The 18,480-nt window shown below is 63.8% G+C and overlaps 3 protein-coding genes across 5 annotated transcripts; all 3 read left to right on the top strand.

The window, feature by feature from the left end:
• Positions 1–2,702: 2,702 nt before the first annotated feature.
• Positions 2,703–7,013, top strand: BTC (betacellulin). Its single transcript, XM_075090068.1, is given in 7 exon segments — positions 2,703–2,831; positions 5,593–5,651; positions 5,653–5,689; positions 5,993–6,110; positions 6,256–6,402; positions 6,692–6,799; positions 6,909–7,013. Coding segments are annotated over 6 exon segments (537 nt in total). The 5' UTR covers positions 2,703–2,761; the 3' UTR covers positions 6,798–6,799; positions 6,909–7,013.
• On the top strand, positions 7,013–10,699 carry LOC142055977 (uncharacterized). 3 transcript variants are annotated; one of them, XM_075090067.1, is made up of 6 exons: positions 7,013–7,676; positions 8,416–8,496; positions 8,831–9,093; positions 9,799–9,938; positions 10,138–10,254; positions 10,357–10,699. In XM_075090067.1, exons 1-3 carry the CDS (start codon positions 7,027–7,029, stop codon positions 9,090–9,092), a joined length of 993 nt encoding a protein of 330 aa, XP_074946168.1. In that variant the 5' UTR covers positions 7,013–7,026; the 3' UTR covers position 9,093; positions 9,799–9,938; positions 10,138–10,254; positions 10,357–10,699. The 3 variants fall into 3 exon arrangements, with proteins under 3 accessions (XP_074946168.1, XP_074946166.1, XP_074946167.1); XM_075090065.1 differs by having other exon boundaries at positions 7,013–7,850; XM_075090066.1 differs by lacking the exon at positions 9,799–9,938 and having other exon boundaries at positions 7,013–7,850.
• Positions 10,700–14,332: 3,633 nt separating this feature from the next.
• DCTN6 (dynactin subunit 6) lies at positions 14,333–16,748 on the top strand. The gene is made up of 7 exons (XM_075090063.1): positions 14,333–14,433; positions 14,641–14,705; positions 14,813–14,918; positions 15,533–15,621; positions 15,826–15,873; positions 16,151–16,293; positions 16,403–16,748. Exons 1-7 carry the CDS (start codon positions 14,411–14,413, stop codon positions 16,499–16,501), a joined length of 573 nt encoding a protein of 190 aa, XP_074946164.1. The 5' UTR covers positions 14,333–14,410; the 3' UTR covers positions 16,502–16,748.
• The last annotated feature ends 1,732 nt before the right edge of the window (positions 16,749–18,480 follow it).

Genomic DNA, 18,480 nt, shown 5'->3' with positions numbered 1-18,480 from the left:
GGAAGGATCCTGGCTCTGTGCCTAAAACAGCAGAACACAAAATCCAAGTCAGCTGGTGTTTCTGGAGCGGCCGGGACGCTGGCTGCTTTGCTGTTACGTTGGGTGGCATCGGCATCTCAGCTCTCCTTGAAACCTTTCCTCCGCTCGGGAGTGAGAAAAATAATGCTGTAATCACCACAGGAACTTGGCACTGTGGGAACTGCGTGATAATTTCCCTGCCGCTGGTCTCCCATCTGTTTTTTTGACGTTCTTTTTGCAGAAGGTGCTGTGTGTTTCCTTGGGCAGGAGGAAGTTTCCGAGGAGAGGGCAGGGCTGGGTGCAGCCGCCGCTCCCCACTGTGGCATTGGGTGCGAACCCTGCGCCTGAGCTGGGTGCTGGGGTGCCAAAGGGTGGGCCGTGAGAGGCCTTGAACGCCCCTGTTGGGCACCGTCCTCAGGCTCCAGCTGCCATCCGCTGGCCACCTCTGCCTGGACTCATCAGCGTGGCCACCTCGGCTTGGCCACCTCTGCCCGGACTCATTTACATGGTCACCTCAGCAGGGCCACACCTGTGTGGTCACCTCTGCCTGGTCTCATCAGCATGGTCACATCTGCGTCACCCTGCATGGCCACATCTGCCTGGCCTCACCGCCGTGGCCTCCTCTGCCTGATCACCTCTGCCTGGACTAATTGGCAGGGCCACATCACCAGGGTCACCTCTGCCTTGTCACTTCTGCCTGGTCTCATCAACATGGTCACCTCAGCAGGACCACACCTGCATGGCCACCTCTGCCTGGTCTCATTGTCATGGTCACATCTGCCTCACCTCTGCCTGGTCACCTCAGCAGCGCCACCTCTGCCTGGTCATTTCTGCCTGGTCTCATCAGCACGGTCACCTCTACCTGGCCACCTCTTCCTCGCTTCGTCGACATGGCCACCTCTGCCTGGACTCATTGTCATGGTCATCTCAACAGGGCCACCTCTGCCTGATCACTTCTGCCTGGTCTCAACCACCTGGCCACCTCTCTGTGGCCACCTCTGGTCTCATTGTCATGGCCACATCTGCCTGCTCTCATCAGCAGGGCCCCACCTGCCTGGTCAATGTGGCATGGCCAGCTCTGCCTGGCCACATCTGGGGGTGACATCTGCCTGGCCACACAGGTCCCTGAGCCTCCCCCAGGGAAGGAGTGATACTCACAGCAACAGTGAGAGCAAAGGACACACAGCCAGCAAGAGGTCCCTTTTCAGAGATACCTTCTGCCAGCCCTTGCGCATTCCCTCTGGAGAAGGGAAACCATTGCCTCTGGTGACATGCCTTGGGGCTCCAGATATTTTTAAATCAATCTAAAATGCTTTTCATCCCCAATTTTATCCAGACATGAAGGATGTTGAAGGGAGACCATTTTCTTTTGGTGGGCACAAGGGATTTTGCTGCCTGCTCCCTGCCTTGGCCCACCCCACCGGGATGAATCCAGCTCCACTTGGGTGGCCCCATGCCACATCCAGGTGCCAGCCGCTGGCTTCCCCGGTCTTGCCCAAGTCCCTGCTGTCCCCACCAGAGCTTTTGCAACGTTTCTCTGGTGGTTTAGCACACCCTGCCTGCTTTCGGGGGGGCCAGGGCTGGGCTGTTGCCCCTGCCGCTGGCGGGGAGCCGGGGTGGCCACGAGCCGAGGAGCTGGCAGTACCGGTGTGCCGGAGCCTACAGCTGGGTTTTTTGGCTGGCCAGGGCCACAAGAGCTCGCTCAACCCCTGGCCAGTGGCCAAATGGCATGGCTGGGTGGCTGCCAGCGCTTGCATTAATAGCTGCCAGCTTGTGGTTTGAGGTCACCCGTTCTTTCCAGTCTTTCATTTCCCGCCCCCCCCCCCCCCCCCCCTTATTTCATGCCTGTAATGACACCGAGCAGGCAGCAGCCCTGCCACCCCTGCCCTGCCTGCACTCCTCTTTGCCAGGCGAAGCTCTTTTGCTTTCCCTGGAGCCAGGATATCATCAGCTCATGGCACCTATTGAGCATCCCCAGATGCCAGGAGGGGACATGCCAGCATCCTGGGGGACACCTTCACCCCTGCGGGGCTCTCCCCTTCCTCGGGACATCCCATGGCGGACCAGAAACATCCTCCCAGCCACCCCAAAGCAAAAAAAAAAATCCCCAAGGCCAGCGTGCAGAAGGCTTGTGCCAAGGCACAGCCCCTCACAAAATAATTTGTAGCTGCCGTCATTCCCTGCCAAGGGCTTTGGGAGGGTTTTATTAGCAGCTTGCTATGAATAAATCTCCCTTTTCATAACACACCGGCCAGGGATAAATAGCTCTGGGGAGGTGAGGCTGGGCTCCGGCCGCACGCCCTCCGTCCCTCCGGGGAGGGGAACGCCTGGAGGGAGGGTGGGATGGGGGGGACGCTCTTGCTCCCCGAATCCCCAGGGATGCTGGGGCGAGGCATCTACTTGACACCTCCTGGGCTCGCTGCTCCTGGCAGGAGGGCCAGGTGGGGCCCAAGCGTGGATAATGCATGGGTGGGACACGCGTGGGGAGAGGGGGACACCAGTGGGGAAGGGGGAACACGAGGGGGGGGGAAACACGAGTGCGGGGGAGACACCGAGGCGGGAGGCGGGGAGGGCACCCCCGGACCGCCAAGGGATGCCTCCGGCGGTGTAGGAGCCGGGGGAGGAGGAGAGGAGGAGGAGGAGGAGGGCGGCGGTGCTGGCAGCGGCCGCCCCCGTCCCGCCGCGGCCCGCCCCGCCGCAGCCGCCGAGCACCGGGCAGGCGGAGGCGGCGGCGGCGGCGCGTATGGAGGCGGCGGCCCCGGCCCCGGGCGGCGGCCCCGGTACCCTGCTGCTCTGCCTGGCCCTCGCCTCCGGTAAGCACAGGGCACCCGAGGCGGCGCGGCTCGGCACCGGGGTACCCCTGCCCCGCCGCGGTCCCGGTCCCGGGCTGTCCCTGCCCGGCTGGATGCACCCCCGGCGCCGGCCGGGTGCTCCCCCCCCGTCCCGGCCCGGTGTCACCCCCCTGTCCCGTCCCCGTCCTTGCTCTGCCCCAGCCCGAGCTGGTCCCGGTGCTGCCGCTGTCCCATCCCGGTGATCCTCCACCTGCCTCCCGGCCCCATCCCGGTGCTCCCCCGTGCCTGCCCTGGTGCCACTCCATCCCATCCCGCTGATCCCCTGTATCCCCACCCCATCCCACCCCATCCCCATGCTGTCCCTGTCCCATCCCGGTGCTCACCCTGGTGTTTCTCCAGTCCCATCCCGGTGACTCCCTCTGTCCCCCGGACAATCCCATCCCACGCCTTGCCCCATGCCCAGCCTGGTGTTTAGCCAGTCCTGTCCCTGTGCTCCCCCACGCTTCCCTGCGCCCATCCCAGTGCTCCCCCATGTGCCCCCAGTTCCCATCCTGGTACCCCACCACCATCCCATCCCAGTGCTCCCCCACGCATGCGCTGGCTTGGCTCCAAATCCCTGAATCCCTTGGGGCCAAGGTGTCCTGGCTGGACCCTGGAGTGGGGCTGGGATGTTTTTACCACCTGTTGATGGGACACTGCGCATGGATGCCCGAGTACCTGTGCTTTGCCATCCTTGGCAGCGCTGGGGACGGGGGATGCGAGGGGGGGAGCCAGTATCTACTCCGCACGTGCGTGACTGTCCTGTGTCAGTGCCTAAGTGTGTGGGAGGTGGGCGAAGCAGGCAGCTGCCTGCAGCTGCCTGCTCAGGGCTGGCAAGAGATAGCCAGAGGTAAGGCTGACCAGCAGCCAGGCTTGGTGATACCCCACCGGCAGAGAGGGCCAGCCCCGGGGTTTCGGGGGAGCCTTCCCCTCCGCTGGGAGCAGTTTGGGTTTGGCCCTCTGGCAGAGCTGGTGACAATACTCAGCAAAAAAACTGCCAAACCTGTGCTGGCAGGAGGAGATCAAGGGTGGCCGACCTGTTCTGGGGCTGGGGTGCCCATCAGGCCAGGCAATGCCCTGGGTGGTTGCTCTCCTGCAATCTGTGTTTTCCCAGGGGACCATGGAGGGTGTTCCAGTGAAAAAATCTGGTGTCTGGGCTGCTTTCCTGGGTTTTCTCAGGCTGCTTGGGAAAGGGTGCAGCCTTAGAGGTCAGAGCCAGGCTCTCCGTGCATCAAATCAATGTGGTTGCTTTGCACCCACAGCTCCTGGGTGCTGAGATCGGGGTGTCAGGGGAGGCACCCACCCCCTGCAAGCTGGGGGTGCCACCAGGGTGGTCCTTGCCAAGGGGCTGCCAGCCTGGAGGATGCCAAAGCTCTGCATCTGGTTGCAATAAGGGTGGGATCTCATCTTGGTGGGGATCTTTCCATGCCGAGCTGCGAACTTGGTCACCGGGGGTGAAGTCAGCCTCCCGCCCTGTGCCGCTGCATGCCCGCAGCTGCTTCCCAGGGGGGCAGCCGCCCTGTGGCTCATCCCCTGGCTCCCGCCGGGCAGCTCCCATCCCGCTGCCTGGCTCAGACCTGGCGGTGGGATCGGTCCCCTCCCCAACAGGCTCTTTCAGCCAGGGAGGAGTTGCTTACTGGTGGGGAAGCCCCAGCAGAGGCTCAGCCCTGGCCTCGTTGCAGCTCTGTTACCCAAAGCACGTTGTTAGCGCAGCGGTGGCTATATATAGCCAGGAGGGACGCATGTGCTGGGAACGTCTCTGCCGTGGGGACGGGGGGACGCCGGAGGCTTGGCCAGGCAGCACCCTCCCTGCTGCTGCCAGGGTGCCGAAGGGCCTGGTGGGAAAACGGGTACTGGGGGACGAGGCTGCCCGGGCTCAGCTGCCCAAACTCCCCCCCTCTCCAGGAGGCCTCAACATGGCCGAGCTGCAAAGTGCACCCACTCAGGCTGGGATCACGCCCCCATCTCAGCGTCCCCATGGGAGCCATCCAGCACCCTGCCCCATCAGGCAGGACCTGTCCTGCTCCCCTGGGTGCCACCGCAGCGGGGTAAAATCACTGGGGAGGGCTGGGCTGGGAGCAGGGCCGTGCTGAGTCAGTGCTGGTATGCCAGTGATCCGGTTACCGCCGCCGTGACGTGCAGCTGGCCCTCAGCTTCGTCCCGTGGCCACAGCGGGCATGGTCACCCCTTTCCTGGCTTAGTTCGTGCTAGGCATCCCATGGCCTGCTGCAGCAGTGAGCGATGTTGCAATAGGGATTTACTATTTACACACTGGAAGCAACTGGGCTTTGGTGGGCGCTGAATCGCAGCACTGCTGTCTCCTCGCTCCCATGGCTGGTACGTTTTCCAGGGGCCCTGAAACCCAGGCTCTTCAAAAAGGGCAGTGAGGTGAGATGGGCCTCCCTGGGGATCCCTCCCTGAATTCTCCCTAGCCAAAGGGGCTGCTGGCTGCCTGCAGGCAGGGCTGTGCCCCCCAAAACCTGCCCCACTGGCTCCCAGACCCTCGTGCTGGGGCATTGGTGGGTGGAAGAGGCAGGCGGGGACCAGCTTTCCCTTCTCCTCGTCCCTGGGGGAAAAGCTGATGATGCCAAGGAGGAATGGGACCACGGGTGCAGCTGCGGAGCCCTTTGCCAGTCCCCTCCCTGCGGCAAGAGCCAGGAGAGCGGCTGCGGTGGGGGGGTGGTGGTGGTGATGCTGGGGCTCTGGCGGAGTTCCCCCTCTGAGCCACCCCGCCGTGTTTCAGGCTTGGCGTTTTTCAGTTGCGTGGGCGCCGATGCCAACGTCACCCGCCGGGCACAGCATGGAGGGGCTCTCCTGCAGCGCGGCCGAGAGCTGCACGGGTAAGGCGGCCGCGCCGGCGCGAGGACGCTCGGGGGAGCCGGTGGCGTTGGAGGGGAGCTGGGCGCTGCAGGGAGAGGGCCGGGATGGAGGATGGACAGGGTGTTTTGTCTAGTGTAATCATGTGGCATCCACCGAGCTGGGAAGCAGCCAGGGCTGGCACGCCACGGCCAAGGACACACGTGCTGGCGGCTCTTTGCAGCTGGCCAGGCTCAGCCCTGCCGTGGGGCTGCTCCGGGATGCTGCTGCCTCCAGGCAGAACCATAACACGTCGGGGGGGATTTCTTTGTCCTTGTCACCCCCAGGGAACGCGACGCAGCTGAGGCAGCAGGGTCACTTCTCCAGGTGCCCTGAGGAGTACAAGCACTACTGCGTCAAAGGCAGATGCCGCTTCCTCGTGGCTGAGAAGGCGCCGGCTTGCGTGTAAGCCACCGCCCGGCGGGGATGCATCGGCATGGGGCAGGGATGCTGTGCCCATCCTCCCCAGGGGTGAGTGGGAGGAGGGGGGCACGGGCACCACGGCGGTTTTTTGGACCCCCCCCTCTGCCTCCCCTGTGCCGCGGGGCAGGTGCGAGCCAGGCTACACGGGGGCTCGCTGCGAGAGGGTGGACATCTTCTACCTGCGAGGTGACCGGGGACAGATTGTGATCATCTCCTTGATCGCCGCCATCGTCACCCTCATCATCCTCATCGTCTGCGCCTGCCTCTGCAGTCAGTACGTGGCAAGGACGGGGCGAGGGGTGGGAAGGGAAGGGGCAGCACCGGATTGGGAGCAAATCCTGCCCACCTCCACTGGCTTGGGGCAGGTTGAGTTTGGGCTGCCCTGTTCTGGTGGGACATGGTCTGTGAGGGTGCTGGGAGGTGGATGGGGCATCGCTTTGGGGCTGGAAAGCACGTGTGGTCCCAGGCAGAGCTTCTGCAAGTGGAGGGAGGAGCAGCAGTGCTGCGATACCTCATTCTGCTTCTTCTCTTTTTTGGTTATATTTATTACCCTTCCCCTCAAGCCACTGTCGGAAGCAGCGTAGGAAGAGAAAGGCAGAAGAGATGGAGACGTTAAACAAGAATTTGCCTCCCAAAAGCGAGGACGTGCTGGAGACGGGCATTGCGTGAAGGTGCGTGGGGCCGGGGGGGGGGGGGGGGGCGGCGCAAGCCTGGGGTGACGGGAGGACCCCTCTGTTGGGGGGTGGCTGCCGAGGCCGAAGGTCTTCCCTCTCTCCGCAGGAGCTCCAGGTACCTGCAGGCGGGTCCGGGATGGCGGCACCGGCTGGCTCGAAGGGCGAGGGCTAAAATTGCCAACGGCTTGAATAAAGGGGTGACGGAAAGGTGTCAACGTGTCGCCATGGTCCTTAGGGGCCCCTCTCGCCATCGCCCCACCACCGAGCAGGGACGGGGTGGTCAGGCCCACCCATGCCGTTCTGCTCCCCAAATTCTCCCCCCCCCGCCCATCCAATCCCATCCCATCCCATCCCATCCCATCCCGCACCATTTTCCAGCCCTTTTGCCTCCCACATGCGGGGGCCCGGCCTTTTCCCCAGCCGTGGCCCGGCCAACGGGGCAGGGAACGATCTCACCGCTACCGGGACCTGCGGTACCGCTGCGGTGTCGCTCCACGGGTCCGCCAGGGTCGCCACCGTGCGGCGGCCTCCGAGAGTTCAAAACCCCCCGGCGGTCGCCAGGGGGCGCCGGTGCCCCGGGAGCGGCGGCGGCGGCGGCGGCGGCGTGGTGGTCCCGGGCTCTCGGGCTCTGTCTCCGCTCCCGGGGGCCTTGCCGGGCTCGGGGCTCCCCGCCTCCGGGTGGCTCCGGGGCCACTTCCCCGCCACGGTTGCTCCTGCTCTCGCCGCTGCCGTGTCTTCCCCGCGCGGGGCTGAGCGGATACCGGCGGCTACCGGGCGTGCTCCGGACCGGGGAGCCGCTGCACCAGGACCAGGTGTCCCGGCTCCTCCGGGGCTCCACCGGGCCGGGCTCCGGTCACGGCTTTCGCGGTCCCAGGTACCGGGGGCGACGCGGTGTCCCGCCTGCCCTGGGCGGCCGCGAGGTCCCAGGACGGGGCCGGGCGAGCGAAACGGGGGGGAAAAGGGCAGAACCGGGGCCGGTTCCTCCTTTCCCTTTCTCCCACCAACCCTGGCGAGCTCTGGTGCGGGAGCAGGGCCCCGGCGCTGCCCGGTAGGTGCTGCCCGCAACTCGACTCGGTGCCCCCCGACCCGTAGGTAGCCGTTGCTGCCCCCGTCCCCTCCCGCGGTCGAACCCCCCGGCTCGGGGCTGGCGGCTCTTGCCGGGACCCCCGGGGGACCCTGGGCGGGCGCCGGCCGGCGGCGGGACCCCGGGTTCCCAGTGGCGGGAGCTGCCGGCTCTGCCCCGGCGGCCCGGCAGCCCCAGGTGAGCGCTCCCTTCCCCGCTCCCCGGTGTGGGATCCCGGGGGTGCCCGGCTGGGGCCCGCTGACTTTCCCGGCGGGTTTCGGCACCGACCCTTCGGCGTCCCCTCTCGGGGGGCAGCGGCTGCAGCTCGGCCCGTGGGGCTGGGGGACCCCGGCAGCTCCCCGCCCTCCGCTACGGTGTCAGCCCTGGCTCGAACCGTGACCCGGCGACCGGCCGTGGGGGCCCCGCACGCCGCGTCTCCCGCCCGGTGCCCGGGGCAGGTGGGGACCCGGCGGGGCTGGGGGTCTCCCGGTGACCCCTCCTGCCGCCGGGCTCCCCCCGGCACGGGCACCGGCTGCTTTCTTCTCCCCAGCTCCTTCCCAGAGCGGCGGCCGGCAGGATGGATCCCTCTGGCCTGGTGCTGGCCCTGCTGGAGCCGGGAGAGCTCGGACTGGTGAGTGGGGGAGCCGGTGCCCGCTGGGGGGGGTGTGTGTGGGGGAGCCGGTGCCCGCTGGGGGCGGGGGGGGGGGGGGAGCTGGTGCCCGCTGGGGGGGGTGTGTGTGGGGGAGCCGGTGCCCGCTGGGGGCGGGGGGGGGGGGGAGCTGGTGCCCGCTGGGGGGGGTGTGTGTGGGGGAGCCGGTGCCCGCTGGACCTCACCCCTTCGGTCCTGTCACCCTCACGGACAATCCCCCAGGGCTGTAGCCAGCAGCGTTGGACACTGCTATAGCTTGGGGGTGCCTCTGAGCCCAGCACAAAGTTCTGCTTTGACTAAAAAGTTTCTTTTTCAGTTCAAAACATGCTGTGGCGGGAGCAGAGGCTGCTTCAGGGACCCAGCGAGCTCCTGCAGCCCCATCGGTGAGACGGGGAAGCCGGACGGGGCGTGAGGGCTGTACTGGTGCTGCTGGTGCCTCGGGAGGTGTTGGCGGCACAGGCGACGCCGCGTGGCTGTGCCGACACCTGGAGAAGGCTCATCACGGCACCCGGACAAGGAGCGCGGCCCCGAGGCGGCGAGCGCCGGGGGACACCGGTCACGGAGGACGTGCCGGGTGAGGTGAGTGTCCCGAGGCGCGGCTGAGCGGAGCTGTGCGGTGGGACCGGGGCGCTCGGCTCCTGGGGCCGGCTGCGCTGGCGGGGCGGCCGAGGGACGGGCAGGGCAGGTGGGGTCCCCTGGCAGGGCTCCCCGTGGGGTCCTTGCGGGGCAGGGGGGTCCTGGCACCGGCAGGGAAGTGTCAGTGGGAGCTCAGCAGTGCGGGGCCAGGGCCTGCACTCACCAAGCGGCTTCCCCTGTGGCAGTTTGTGGGCACAGTGGGGGGCCACGGGGGGCCCCACAGTTCCCATCCCCACAGCCCATCCTGAGCCAGGGCTGGGCAGGTCAGTGCTGTGTGTTTGGGGGGGCTGGGAGGGTCGCTGTTGGGGTCTGGCCCAGACCCTGCTGGCACTGGTGCGGTGCCGGTCCCATGGCTGCTGGGCATTGGCCTGTGCTGCCGCTGCTGCTGCTGCATGGGGCAGGTGGGTTTTCAGCCAAATCCTGGCGCTCTCTCACCTTTCTGAGGAGAAACAGGTTATTTCTGGGGTCCCATACCCATTTCTCCCTCCCCTCCCATCACAGGTGTGCGGTGCTGGGTGGCTGCTGCCAAGGGGACTGAGCAGAGCTCTCCATGCCAGGAGACAGCAGGCTTGCAGGGCAGCAGCTCTGGGGGCATTTTGGGCCGAGCCGTGCTGCCAGGAGCTCAGTCTCATGTCTCTCCCTGTGCAGGGACAGGTGGATGGAGGGGCCCTCATCCATGCTGGGACCCACGTGGGGTGTAGAGCCCCAGGAAGAAGCTGGGCTGCCTGTGCTGAGGCCGACGCTGCTGCCTGCCCTGCACGTGGCCCCGCTCCTGGCTGCGGCTCCAGGTCAGGGGTTTGGGCTACCTTTGTATTTGTGCATGTGTGGTGTGTTTTCTTTGTTGGTTTGGGCTTACGCTGTTTTCATTTGTTGTGTTTTGTTTGTTGGTCTGGACCTGTTTGTTTCTGGTCCGGCTCTGTTTGGGCTCACATTTGTTTGTGTTGTGTGTGTGATTCGTTTGTTGATTCAGGCTCCCCTTTGTTTCAGGTCCAGCTCCTGGCTGCTCCAGGTCAGTTTTGGCTCTGGTTTCAGGTGCAGCTCATGGACAGCTCCAGCTCATCTCAACTCCTGTTCACTGTGGCTCCAGCTCACCTGCAGCTTCAGGTTGGTTATTTCTCTCCCAGCTTGCAGGCACTCCAGCTCATTTATGGCTCTGGCTCGTTCACAGATTCAGGTCCAGTTTGTTTGTTTCTGCTCTGGTTTCAGGTCCAGCGCACTGAAGGCTCCAGCTTGTTCTTGCTTCATTGGAAGGAACAATGCCAACAAAAGAAACCCCAGCAAGCTTCAGATGCCGATTGTTTTTTGGCTCTAGTTTGGGCTCATCTCCTCTGCCTCCAGTTCCGTTGCAATGCCTGTTCCTGTTTAGCTTCATCTCCAGTTCCAGCCAATTACAGCTTGCTCACCTGCTCCTGGCTTCTTGCCAAGGTCATCAATCACTGTCACAAGTTCTATATGAATATGAACTGTTGTAATTGTACATGGTCTAAATATGGCCCAATGCCCCTCCCAGTAGCTGTACACACCTTGAATAAAGAGTTGAACAGTCATGAAAAAAGTCTCTGGGCGAAACGGCACTTTTCAGACCTTATCTCATGCGTTTAATTTTGCCTGGTGCATGCCAGCGTCCCTAAGTTTGGGGAACAACACAACCAGGCCCCCACCTCTGGTGAGGGCCCATGCACCTGCCCTCCCCCCTCCCATGCCTCAATGCCCACCTGCCTCCTTCCCATGCCCCAACAGCCACCCACCAGCACCCCAACGCCCACCTGCCTCCCACCACCCCGCCCAATACACCCCACCACCCTCCCAAACCCAGCCCCGGGCTTTGGCCCCAGAAACAGTGACCAGGTCCCCAGTTCTGAGACCAAAGCCCGGGGCTCAGCCCCCCACTCCCGTCCCAGCCCCACCATCACCCACCTGGCCCGAGTCCCCGCAGCCCCTGAGCAGCCCCGGTGACATGTTGGGAGGTGTTGGGAGGCCCGGGAGCCCCGGCGGGGCGGGCGGTGCTTGGGAACTGCCCGGGGGGACCCGCAGGACGGGCCCGGCCCCGGGTGGCCGCGGACGGCCGGGCCGAAGTGACGCTGGGGCGTTGGGGGCGCCGGGCTCCGGCCCGCCGGGCTCCGGCCCGCCGGGCTTTATTCGCCGGCGCCCCGAGAGAGAACCGCGGCTCCGCCCGCTGCTCCTCCCGCCGGGGCACCGGCAGCGCGGCCGCCGGGGCACCGCGTACCGGCCCTCGACACCCGCCCCCGGGGTCGCGGCACCGACCGAGGGGCCGCCGCGCCCCGTCCGTCCGTGCCCCCCGCCCAGCCTCACCTAGGCCCCGCCGGGGGAGCCCGGCCCGGCCGCTGCCGCCGCGGGGCCGCAGCCGGCGCCGCCGAGAGCGAACAATCAAATAGGGGCCGCCGGCCGCCGGCGGGGCTCAAATGTGCTCGGCCCCGCCCCGCGCAGGCGCGCTGGGGCCCGCCCGCTCGCACCTGAGCCTGGCCCCGCCCACCTCTTCTCGGCCCCGCCCCGCGCATGCGCACTGGGCCACGCCCACTCGCACACCTGTGTCCGGCCCCGCCCCGCGCAGGCGCGCCCCGCCCCGCGCAGGCGCCCCTTCTTCCGCCGCCAGAGCAGCGCCGTCACTGAGCGCGGCGGACGTCGGTACCGGGGCGGCGGGAGGGACCCACCCTCCGGGACTGTGAGCTGAGAGATAGGCTAGACCTGCCGGGGGCGTGGGGGTGGGTGGTTCCCGGTCCATGCTCGCTTTTTACCGGCCGGGTCCGGCGAGGTGCGAGTCCGGGCGATCCGGCTCGTCCCCGGGAGTTTTAGGACTGCAGCAACCCTGGGCCCGGTCTCAGCGTTCCCGTTCCGGCGCTACGAGCAGGAGGAACCGCGCTCCGCGGTCTGCCCGAGCGGGGACCGGCGGCCCAAGTCCTGCGCTCCCTCCCCGCGTTGCCCGGCCCTGCCCGGGGGTCTGGGCATGTTCTCTGCCGGTGCTCCACCGGTACCCCGGCCTCTGTCTCCGAGCGGGTGCCAACGGCTTCTCGCAGACACCGAATAACGGCTGGAACCTGCCGGTGGGACTGGGGCTGCCTTGTTACTGACTGCCCGGGCAGGCCCCGACCAGGTCCCGCAGCAGCGTCCGCTGCTCATGAGCCCTGACCGCGACCGGGCCGGGGAGGGGCAGGAAGGGGCGTCTCGGCTCCCCGAGCGCCTTGTGCTGGCGGGGCTCCGGGGTCGAGCCCCTGCCCCCGGGACTGGGAGTCCGCGGCCAGGCCCCGGCATGGCGACGGGACCGGTCCCGAGGCCCCGGACACAAGGCAGGTTCGAATAAGCTGTAAGCCAAGCCCCAAAACCCCCAAGGCTCAGCTGCTGCTTCTGAGCCCAGCAACGCGGGGTTTTGTTTCCCTTTCAAACTCTAAAGCTGCCCAAATGAGCCTGTGTTTAAACCCCCAAAGCACAGGGCTTAGTCTCTGTTTTTCAAGCACTAACACACAGGACTGACTTAGTCTCTGTTTTTCAAGCACTTAAGCTGCCCAGATGAGCCTGGTTTCACATTCCTAAAACAGCACTTGGTCCCTGTTTCAGAGCCCTAACACTGGCCAAATGGGGGCTGGTTCCAAGCCCCAACAACCTGGGCTTAGTCTCTGGTTCTGATGGGCGCTCCTTCCCCCCTCCCAAACACAGGACTTTGTGTCTCAGTTTCTGCAACATGAGCCTGCCTCTGAAAATGCAGGACTTAGTCTCTGTTTTGGAGCCTGAAAAAAATGCATGATGTAAAAGTCTGAGTTTCAGGGACCTAAAACTGGCCAAATGAGCCTGGGTCCAAGCCCCAGCAATGCAGGACTTGGCCTCTGTTTCTCAAGCACTAACATGCAGTACTCTGTGTCTAAGCCCCAAAACGCAGGACTTAGTCTCTCTTTTCAAGACCTGAAGCTGCCCAGGTGAGCCTGGTTTCACACTCCCAAAACACAGCACTTAATCCCTGTTTCACAGCCCTAACATGGGCCAAATGGGAGCTGGTTCCAGGACTTAGTCTCTGGTTCTGTCAGCCACCCCACAAACATAGGACTTAGTTTCTGTGACATGAGCCTGCTCCAAAAACACAGGACTTAGTCTCTGTCTTGGAGCCTGACACTGAGCCCCAAGCAATGCGGGACTTAATCTGTGTTTCTGAGCCCCAAAATGCATGACTTAGTCTCTCTTTTCAAGATCTTAAGCTGCCCAGGTGAGCCTGGTTTACACACTCCCAAAACAGCACCTGGTCTCTGTTTCAGAGCCCTAACACCAGCCAAATGGGAGCTGGTTCCAAGCCCCAACAACCAGGGCTTAGTCTCTAGTTCTGATGGGCCCCACCAATCCAAACAGCAACACCCAGCCCACGCAGGACTTTCAGTCAGTGTTTTTGATCCCTAAACCTGGTGACATGAGCCTGCCTCCAAAAACACAGGACTTAGTCTCTATTTCAGAGCCCGAAAAAATACATGGTTTATTAGTCTGAGTTTCAGGGCCTTAAAACTGGCCTAATGAGCCTGGCTCCAAGCCCCTAACACACAGGATTTGGTGTCTGTTTTCCAAGCACTAACACGCTGACTTAGTCTCTATTTCTGAGCCCCGAAGTGCAGGACTTGGTTTCGGGACGTAAGTGTGCCACGCTCAGCCTCGCCCCAGGTGCCCGTTTCTCAGCTCCAGACTGCCCCCCCCCCCACTCCCTCTCTCGCTTCCCAGCCGGGTCTGGAGTCCCCACAGCCCCGGTGAGGTATTGGGAGCCCCGGCGGGGGCGGGCGGTGCTTGGGAACTGCCCGGGGGGACCCGCAGGACGGGCCCGGCCCCGGGTGGCCGCGGACGGCCGGGCCGAAGTGACGCTGGGGCGTTGGGGGCGCCGGGCTCCGGCCCGCCGGGCTTTATTCGCCGGCGCCCCGAGAGAGAACCGCGGCTCCGCCCGCTGCTCCTCCCGCCGGGGCACCGGCAGCGCGGCCGCCGCTCCTCCTCGGCCCGGCCCAGCGGCGCCCACACACCCCACCCCGGCCCGGCCACCCTTCTCCTCACCTGGGGCGGGCGGGCGCCGCCCCCGAGGCTCCGACCGACCGGGGCTCCTGCCCGGGGCCCGGGCCCGGGCCCGAGCTAACCCTGAAGCTGAGAGAGGAGGCGCGCGGGGGGAAGGAAGACGGCGGCCGCCCGGGGACAAAACTCCCCGGGCCCCGCCCCGCGCAGGCGCTCTGGGCCCGGCCCCGCCCCGCTCTGCCCCGCCCCGCCCGGGGGAGGCAGCGCTGTCATGGCGGAGAAGGGGCAGAAATGGTGAGTCCCGGTGCCCCCCCCCCCCCCCCCCCAAAATACACGCATCGGGACGTGGCGGGGCCGCTTTCCCGCCGCTTCTCCCTCCCCTCACTTCTGCCCGCTCCCCGCCGCGGTGTGTGTCCCCCTCCCGCCCCCGGGAAGGGCTCCCCCTCCCGCCCCAGCGGTTCCCCTCACAGATTCCCACCCCCCATCTCTCCGTTCCCGCAGCGTGAAGATCGCGCCGGGGGCCGTGGTGTGCGTGGAGAGCGACATCCGCGGGGATGTGACCATCGGTAAGGCCCGCCCGTCCCCGGGGGTGCTGCCCTGGGCTGACAGACTGACTGACTCTGACTGACTGACTGACTGACTGACTGACTGACGCAGGGCTGTTCCTCGGCAGGACCCAGGACCGTGATCCACCCCAAAGCCCGGATCATCGCCGAAGCGGGGCCGATCATCATCGGGGAAGGCAACCTGATTGAAGAGCAGGCGCTCATCATAAATGGGTCAGTAGGAGGCCGGGCGGTGCGTACCGGGCTCCCCAAGGGGGTCGTTCCCCAGCCCGGCGTCTCCTTTCGGGGGAGCCGATGCCGCTAACCCTCCCAGCACAGTGTTGCTGTGAACGGCGTCCCTCGGAGCCAAGCCGGACCGGGAGAGGGTTTGTCTGGGATCCCGTCATGGTCCCGGGCTGGGTTTTGCAGAGGATGAGTGTGTTCTGAGATATCTAAACACAGATCCCATATCAAACTGTCAAAGACTTGACAAATCAAGTCTTGTCAAACGTGAGCTTGTGCTCACAGCTCCTCAAGGAGCGTTAGCGTAAAAACTCTGGGGAGGTAGAATTAAGAAAAAAAAAACGCAAACTTGTGTGCTTTTATGTGTGCGTGTGACACTAGGGGAGGTGTCTTCCCTCTGTGAATCCTTCTCCATCTGACAGAGGAGAAGGATCCTAATCCAGAGGATGGGAGACCCTGTGCAAGAGCGAGCGGCCTCCAAACCCTGGCAGCCTAGCTGCACTGGATGGGATATGCGTGACTTCAGCTGCTGACAAAATTGAGCTGCCAAACAGCGCAGTATCTCTGTGATCTCAAAACTTGAAATGTGTTCATCTGTCATGCAGGTATCCAGAAAATATTACGCCAGAAACTGAAGAGGTGGAGCCCAAACCAATGGTTATTGGCACCAACAACGTTTTTGAAGTTGGGTGTTGTATCCTTGCTGCGGAGGGAGGCGGAACGGCTGATACACAGCGCTTTCGGGTCGGTACAAGGGGAAGCACATGTGGGCTGTGTCGAGGTTTAAACAGCACAGGGCTATGTAAGGTGTGGGGGGTGGGTTTGAAAATGGCATTGGGTTTTACCTTTGGAAGCAGAAGCAAAACATTTTACATTTTTTTTTAACACGGACCTGTAGATTCCCAAGCAATGAAGGTGGGAGATAACAACGTCATCGAATCCAAAGGTAAGTCTCAGCTTATCGTCTTGGCCCTTGTGAGGTTTTGCCCTTGTAGGCACTGGGAAGAGCAGAGGATTCCGTGGAGTTGTCTTGCTGTAGCTGAGGTCAAACTACAGCTCGTCCCGAAGCTGTGATTTTCACACAGAACCCACACGTGTTACTGCCTTGGTGGGAACTGGGCTGGGCTGGCACCGAGCAGCCTGTGATGTTGATGTTTGGCAGCGCAGGGTTTAACCGCGCCATGGGCACGACTGTCACAGCGATTCCTCTCTCTCTCTGACAGCGTTTGTCGGCAGGAACGTGATCCTGACGAGCGGCTGCATCATTGGGGCCTGCTGTAACGTCAACACCTACGAGGTGATCCCCGAAAACACCGTCATCTATGGGGCTGACTGCCTCCGCCGCGTCCAGACTGAGCGGCCGCAGGTGGGTTGTGATGCATGGGGGTGACACACCGTCACCCTGCTGTCCTCCACGGGCTGCCCCGGCGGTGGCGGCGGGGCTGCAGCCTGACCTCCCCTGCCTCTGTTTCCAGCCCCAGACGCTGCAGCTGGATTTTCTGATGAAGATCTTGCCGAACTATCATCACCTGAAGAAGACCACAAAAGCCACATCCACTCCTGTGAAGAACTGAGCGCCTTCTGCTGCCGGTGGCTGACGGGGTCGGTTCGTCTGGGTCCTGCGAAGCACTACACGGCCCCGAGAAGCAGACAGTTTCCACCTCCCGCATTCCATCTTTAAAAAAACTTCTTGCTTATTTGTGTTATTTATATTCCGCCGAGCATCTCGGATGGGCCTTGGTTCTGTTGGCTGTCTCATGCGCTAATTCTGTTGTACGTGCTTTGTTTTGGGAATAAAATGACGCCTGTCATACAAAGATACTTGTAGTCCTGGTCCTACAAGTACGGACTTTGCTGCCACCGCTTTCCACTCGCCTCCGGACGGATCCCTCGGGGACACCCCGGGCGTCGCCGCCCCGCTCCTGCTCCTTCCCCGGCCTGCCGGCAGAGGGAGATGGGCCCACGCCGGGGGAGAGCCGGGCTCCTCGGAGAGAGGGGTGGCCTGGCCTCGCAGCCCCAAATCCATGCGGATCGCGGGGTGGGAAAGGCTCCGGGGCCGGGGCCGCTCTCTCTCCCCATCCCCCGGGGGCTGCCTCCAGCCCGGCTTGCCTCCCAGAGGGTCCAGAGCGGAGCTGAAGCTCCTCCGCTCGTCAGCTGTTCTTCCGGTGAGCTTTGGACACGTCCACGCTTCCCAGCTGGCCCCCGAAATTCCCCAGGGATGTTGTTCACAACTTCCCCTTCTATCTTTGTACGACACAGTCTGACGTTTTGTCTCAGCACAGAAGGAAATGGATGTTGGAGCAGAAATTCCTGTAGGAAATGGAGAGAGGAGGGAGCATCAGCAACCTCCTGCAGGCCAACCCCACGTACCTGCCGCGCTGCTGGACGGGGGGCGGTTCTGATTTGAGACCAGGTTTTGCTCCCAAAATTTTGGATCAGGTTTTTGGTTTCAGCTGGGACAGACCGAGGCACAAAAGCGGCGCAGCGCCCACCAGAGCCGATTGGATTTTAATCCCTGAGTTACAGGGGTACCAAAAAAAAAGAAAAAAATCAAAATCCCACCACTTTTTTTGGCTTTGTGGTTCCAACCTGGGGTCCAGCACTGCCAGGAAACCGCAGCTCTTCCCCAAAGCCGAGTCCAAATAAGGGCTGCGAATATTGTCCCGGCCGCCGCTGCCGCCTCTCCAACCCACCCGAGCCAAGCTTTTTGTGGTGATGCCCATGGAGGGGGAAAACAACGGGAGGTGAAACTTCTCTCCGGCTTCTCCCCCTGCTGAAAGATAAGGCAATATTTGGCTGGGAATTTACCCCAAAAGCAAGAAGGTCCAGCAGATTTGGGTAACGGGATCACTCCCCATGCTTTAGATTCCCTCTGGGGCCGTGTGCCCTCATCACCAGACACTTCCCGCTCCCCCAAATCCAGCTGGCACGGCTCGTTTCCATCTCCCTCCCAGCACGAGAGGATCTGCTCTGTAAATCACCGCCACAGGAAGGCTGGAAAACATCGGTGGCAGGGCTGAGTCCGTCCGGGCAGCCGGCAGGACGTGCGGGCAGCTGCCTGCGGGTCTGTTTTGGCCTCTGAGGCGCAGAAAGGCGAGCCGTGACCTCAAACGCCCATTCGGTACAAGCCCTCAGCCATCAGCAGGATGTCCTCAGCGGCGTCACCTCCGGTCCCTGCATATTGTGCGCGGGCAGCGTCTGCTCTGGACACGGCCAACTCATTCTCACCCCGAGGGTGTCCATCCCGCTGCTCCAGAGCCAAGGGCCGCCCTGCAGGACCACAGTCCCATCTGTGGGGATGTGGCAGGGCTGGGGTCAACCCAAAAAGACAAGATTTAAAATCAAGTGAGCAGGGTGCAAGGTCCAGCCCAGGCTTACCTAAAGACAAAAAGCCCAGCCTAAGTAGGGAGCAGGATGGGAGCCTAAATGCAGCCCTGGGATCAGGCAGGGAGGGGGCATGGGCGGCCGGACCCCAGGTGGGGCTGGCTGGGGCAATGAGGCAGGGCTGGCACACCACAGCGGGGCCCCCTGTGCTAATGTCACCTCCCTCCCA

This window comes from Phalacrocorax aristotelis, chromosome 4, assembly GCF_949628215.1.
Source record: "Phalacrocorax aristotelis chromosome 4, bGulAri2.1, whole genome shotgun sequence".
NCBI lineage: Eukaryota > Metazoa > Chordata > Aves > Suliformes > Phalacrocoracidae > Phalacrocorax > Phalacrocorax aristotelis.
The sequence above is the reverse complement of the archived record's forward strand: the minus strand, read 5'-3'. Positions and strand labels throughout refer to the sequence as shown.

What these genes read in the sequence shown, in the direction of transcription:
- LOC142055977 (XM_075090066.1), top strand. Translation starts at nt 7,027, where the DNA reads ATGGTCCTTAGGGGCCCCTCTCGCCATCGCCCCACCACCGAGCAGGGA. An exon ending in CAGGGCCCCGGCGCTGCCCG is followed by an intron (nt 7,851 to 8,415) that starts GTAGGTGCTGCC and finishes TCTTCTCCCCAG; the next exon opens with CTCCTTCCCAGAGCGGCGGC. An exon ending in AGCCGGGAGAGCTCGGACTG is followed by an intron (nt 8,497 to 8,830) that starts GTGAGTGGGGGA and finishes TTTCTTTTTCAG; the next exon opens with TTCAAAACATGCTGTGGCGG.
- DCTN6 (XM_075090063.1), top strand. Translation starts at nt 14,411, where the DNA reads ATGGCGGAGAAGGGGCAGAAATG. An exon ending in CAGGCGCTCATCATAAATGG is followed by an intron (nt 14,919 to 15,532) that starts GTCAGTAGGAGG and finishes TCTGTCATGCAG; the next exon opens with GTATCCAGAAAATATTACGC. An exon ending in CAACGTCATCGAATCCAAAG is followed by an intron (nt 15,874 to 16,150) that starts GTAAGTCTCAGC and finishes TCTCTCTGACAG; the next exon opens with CGTTTGTCGGCAGGAACGTG.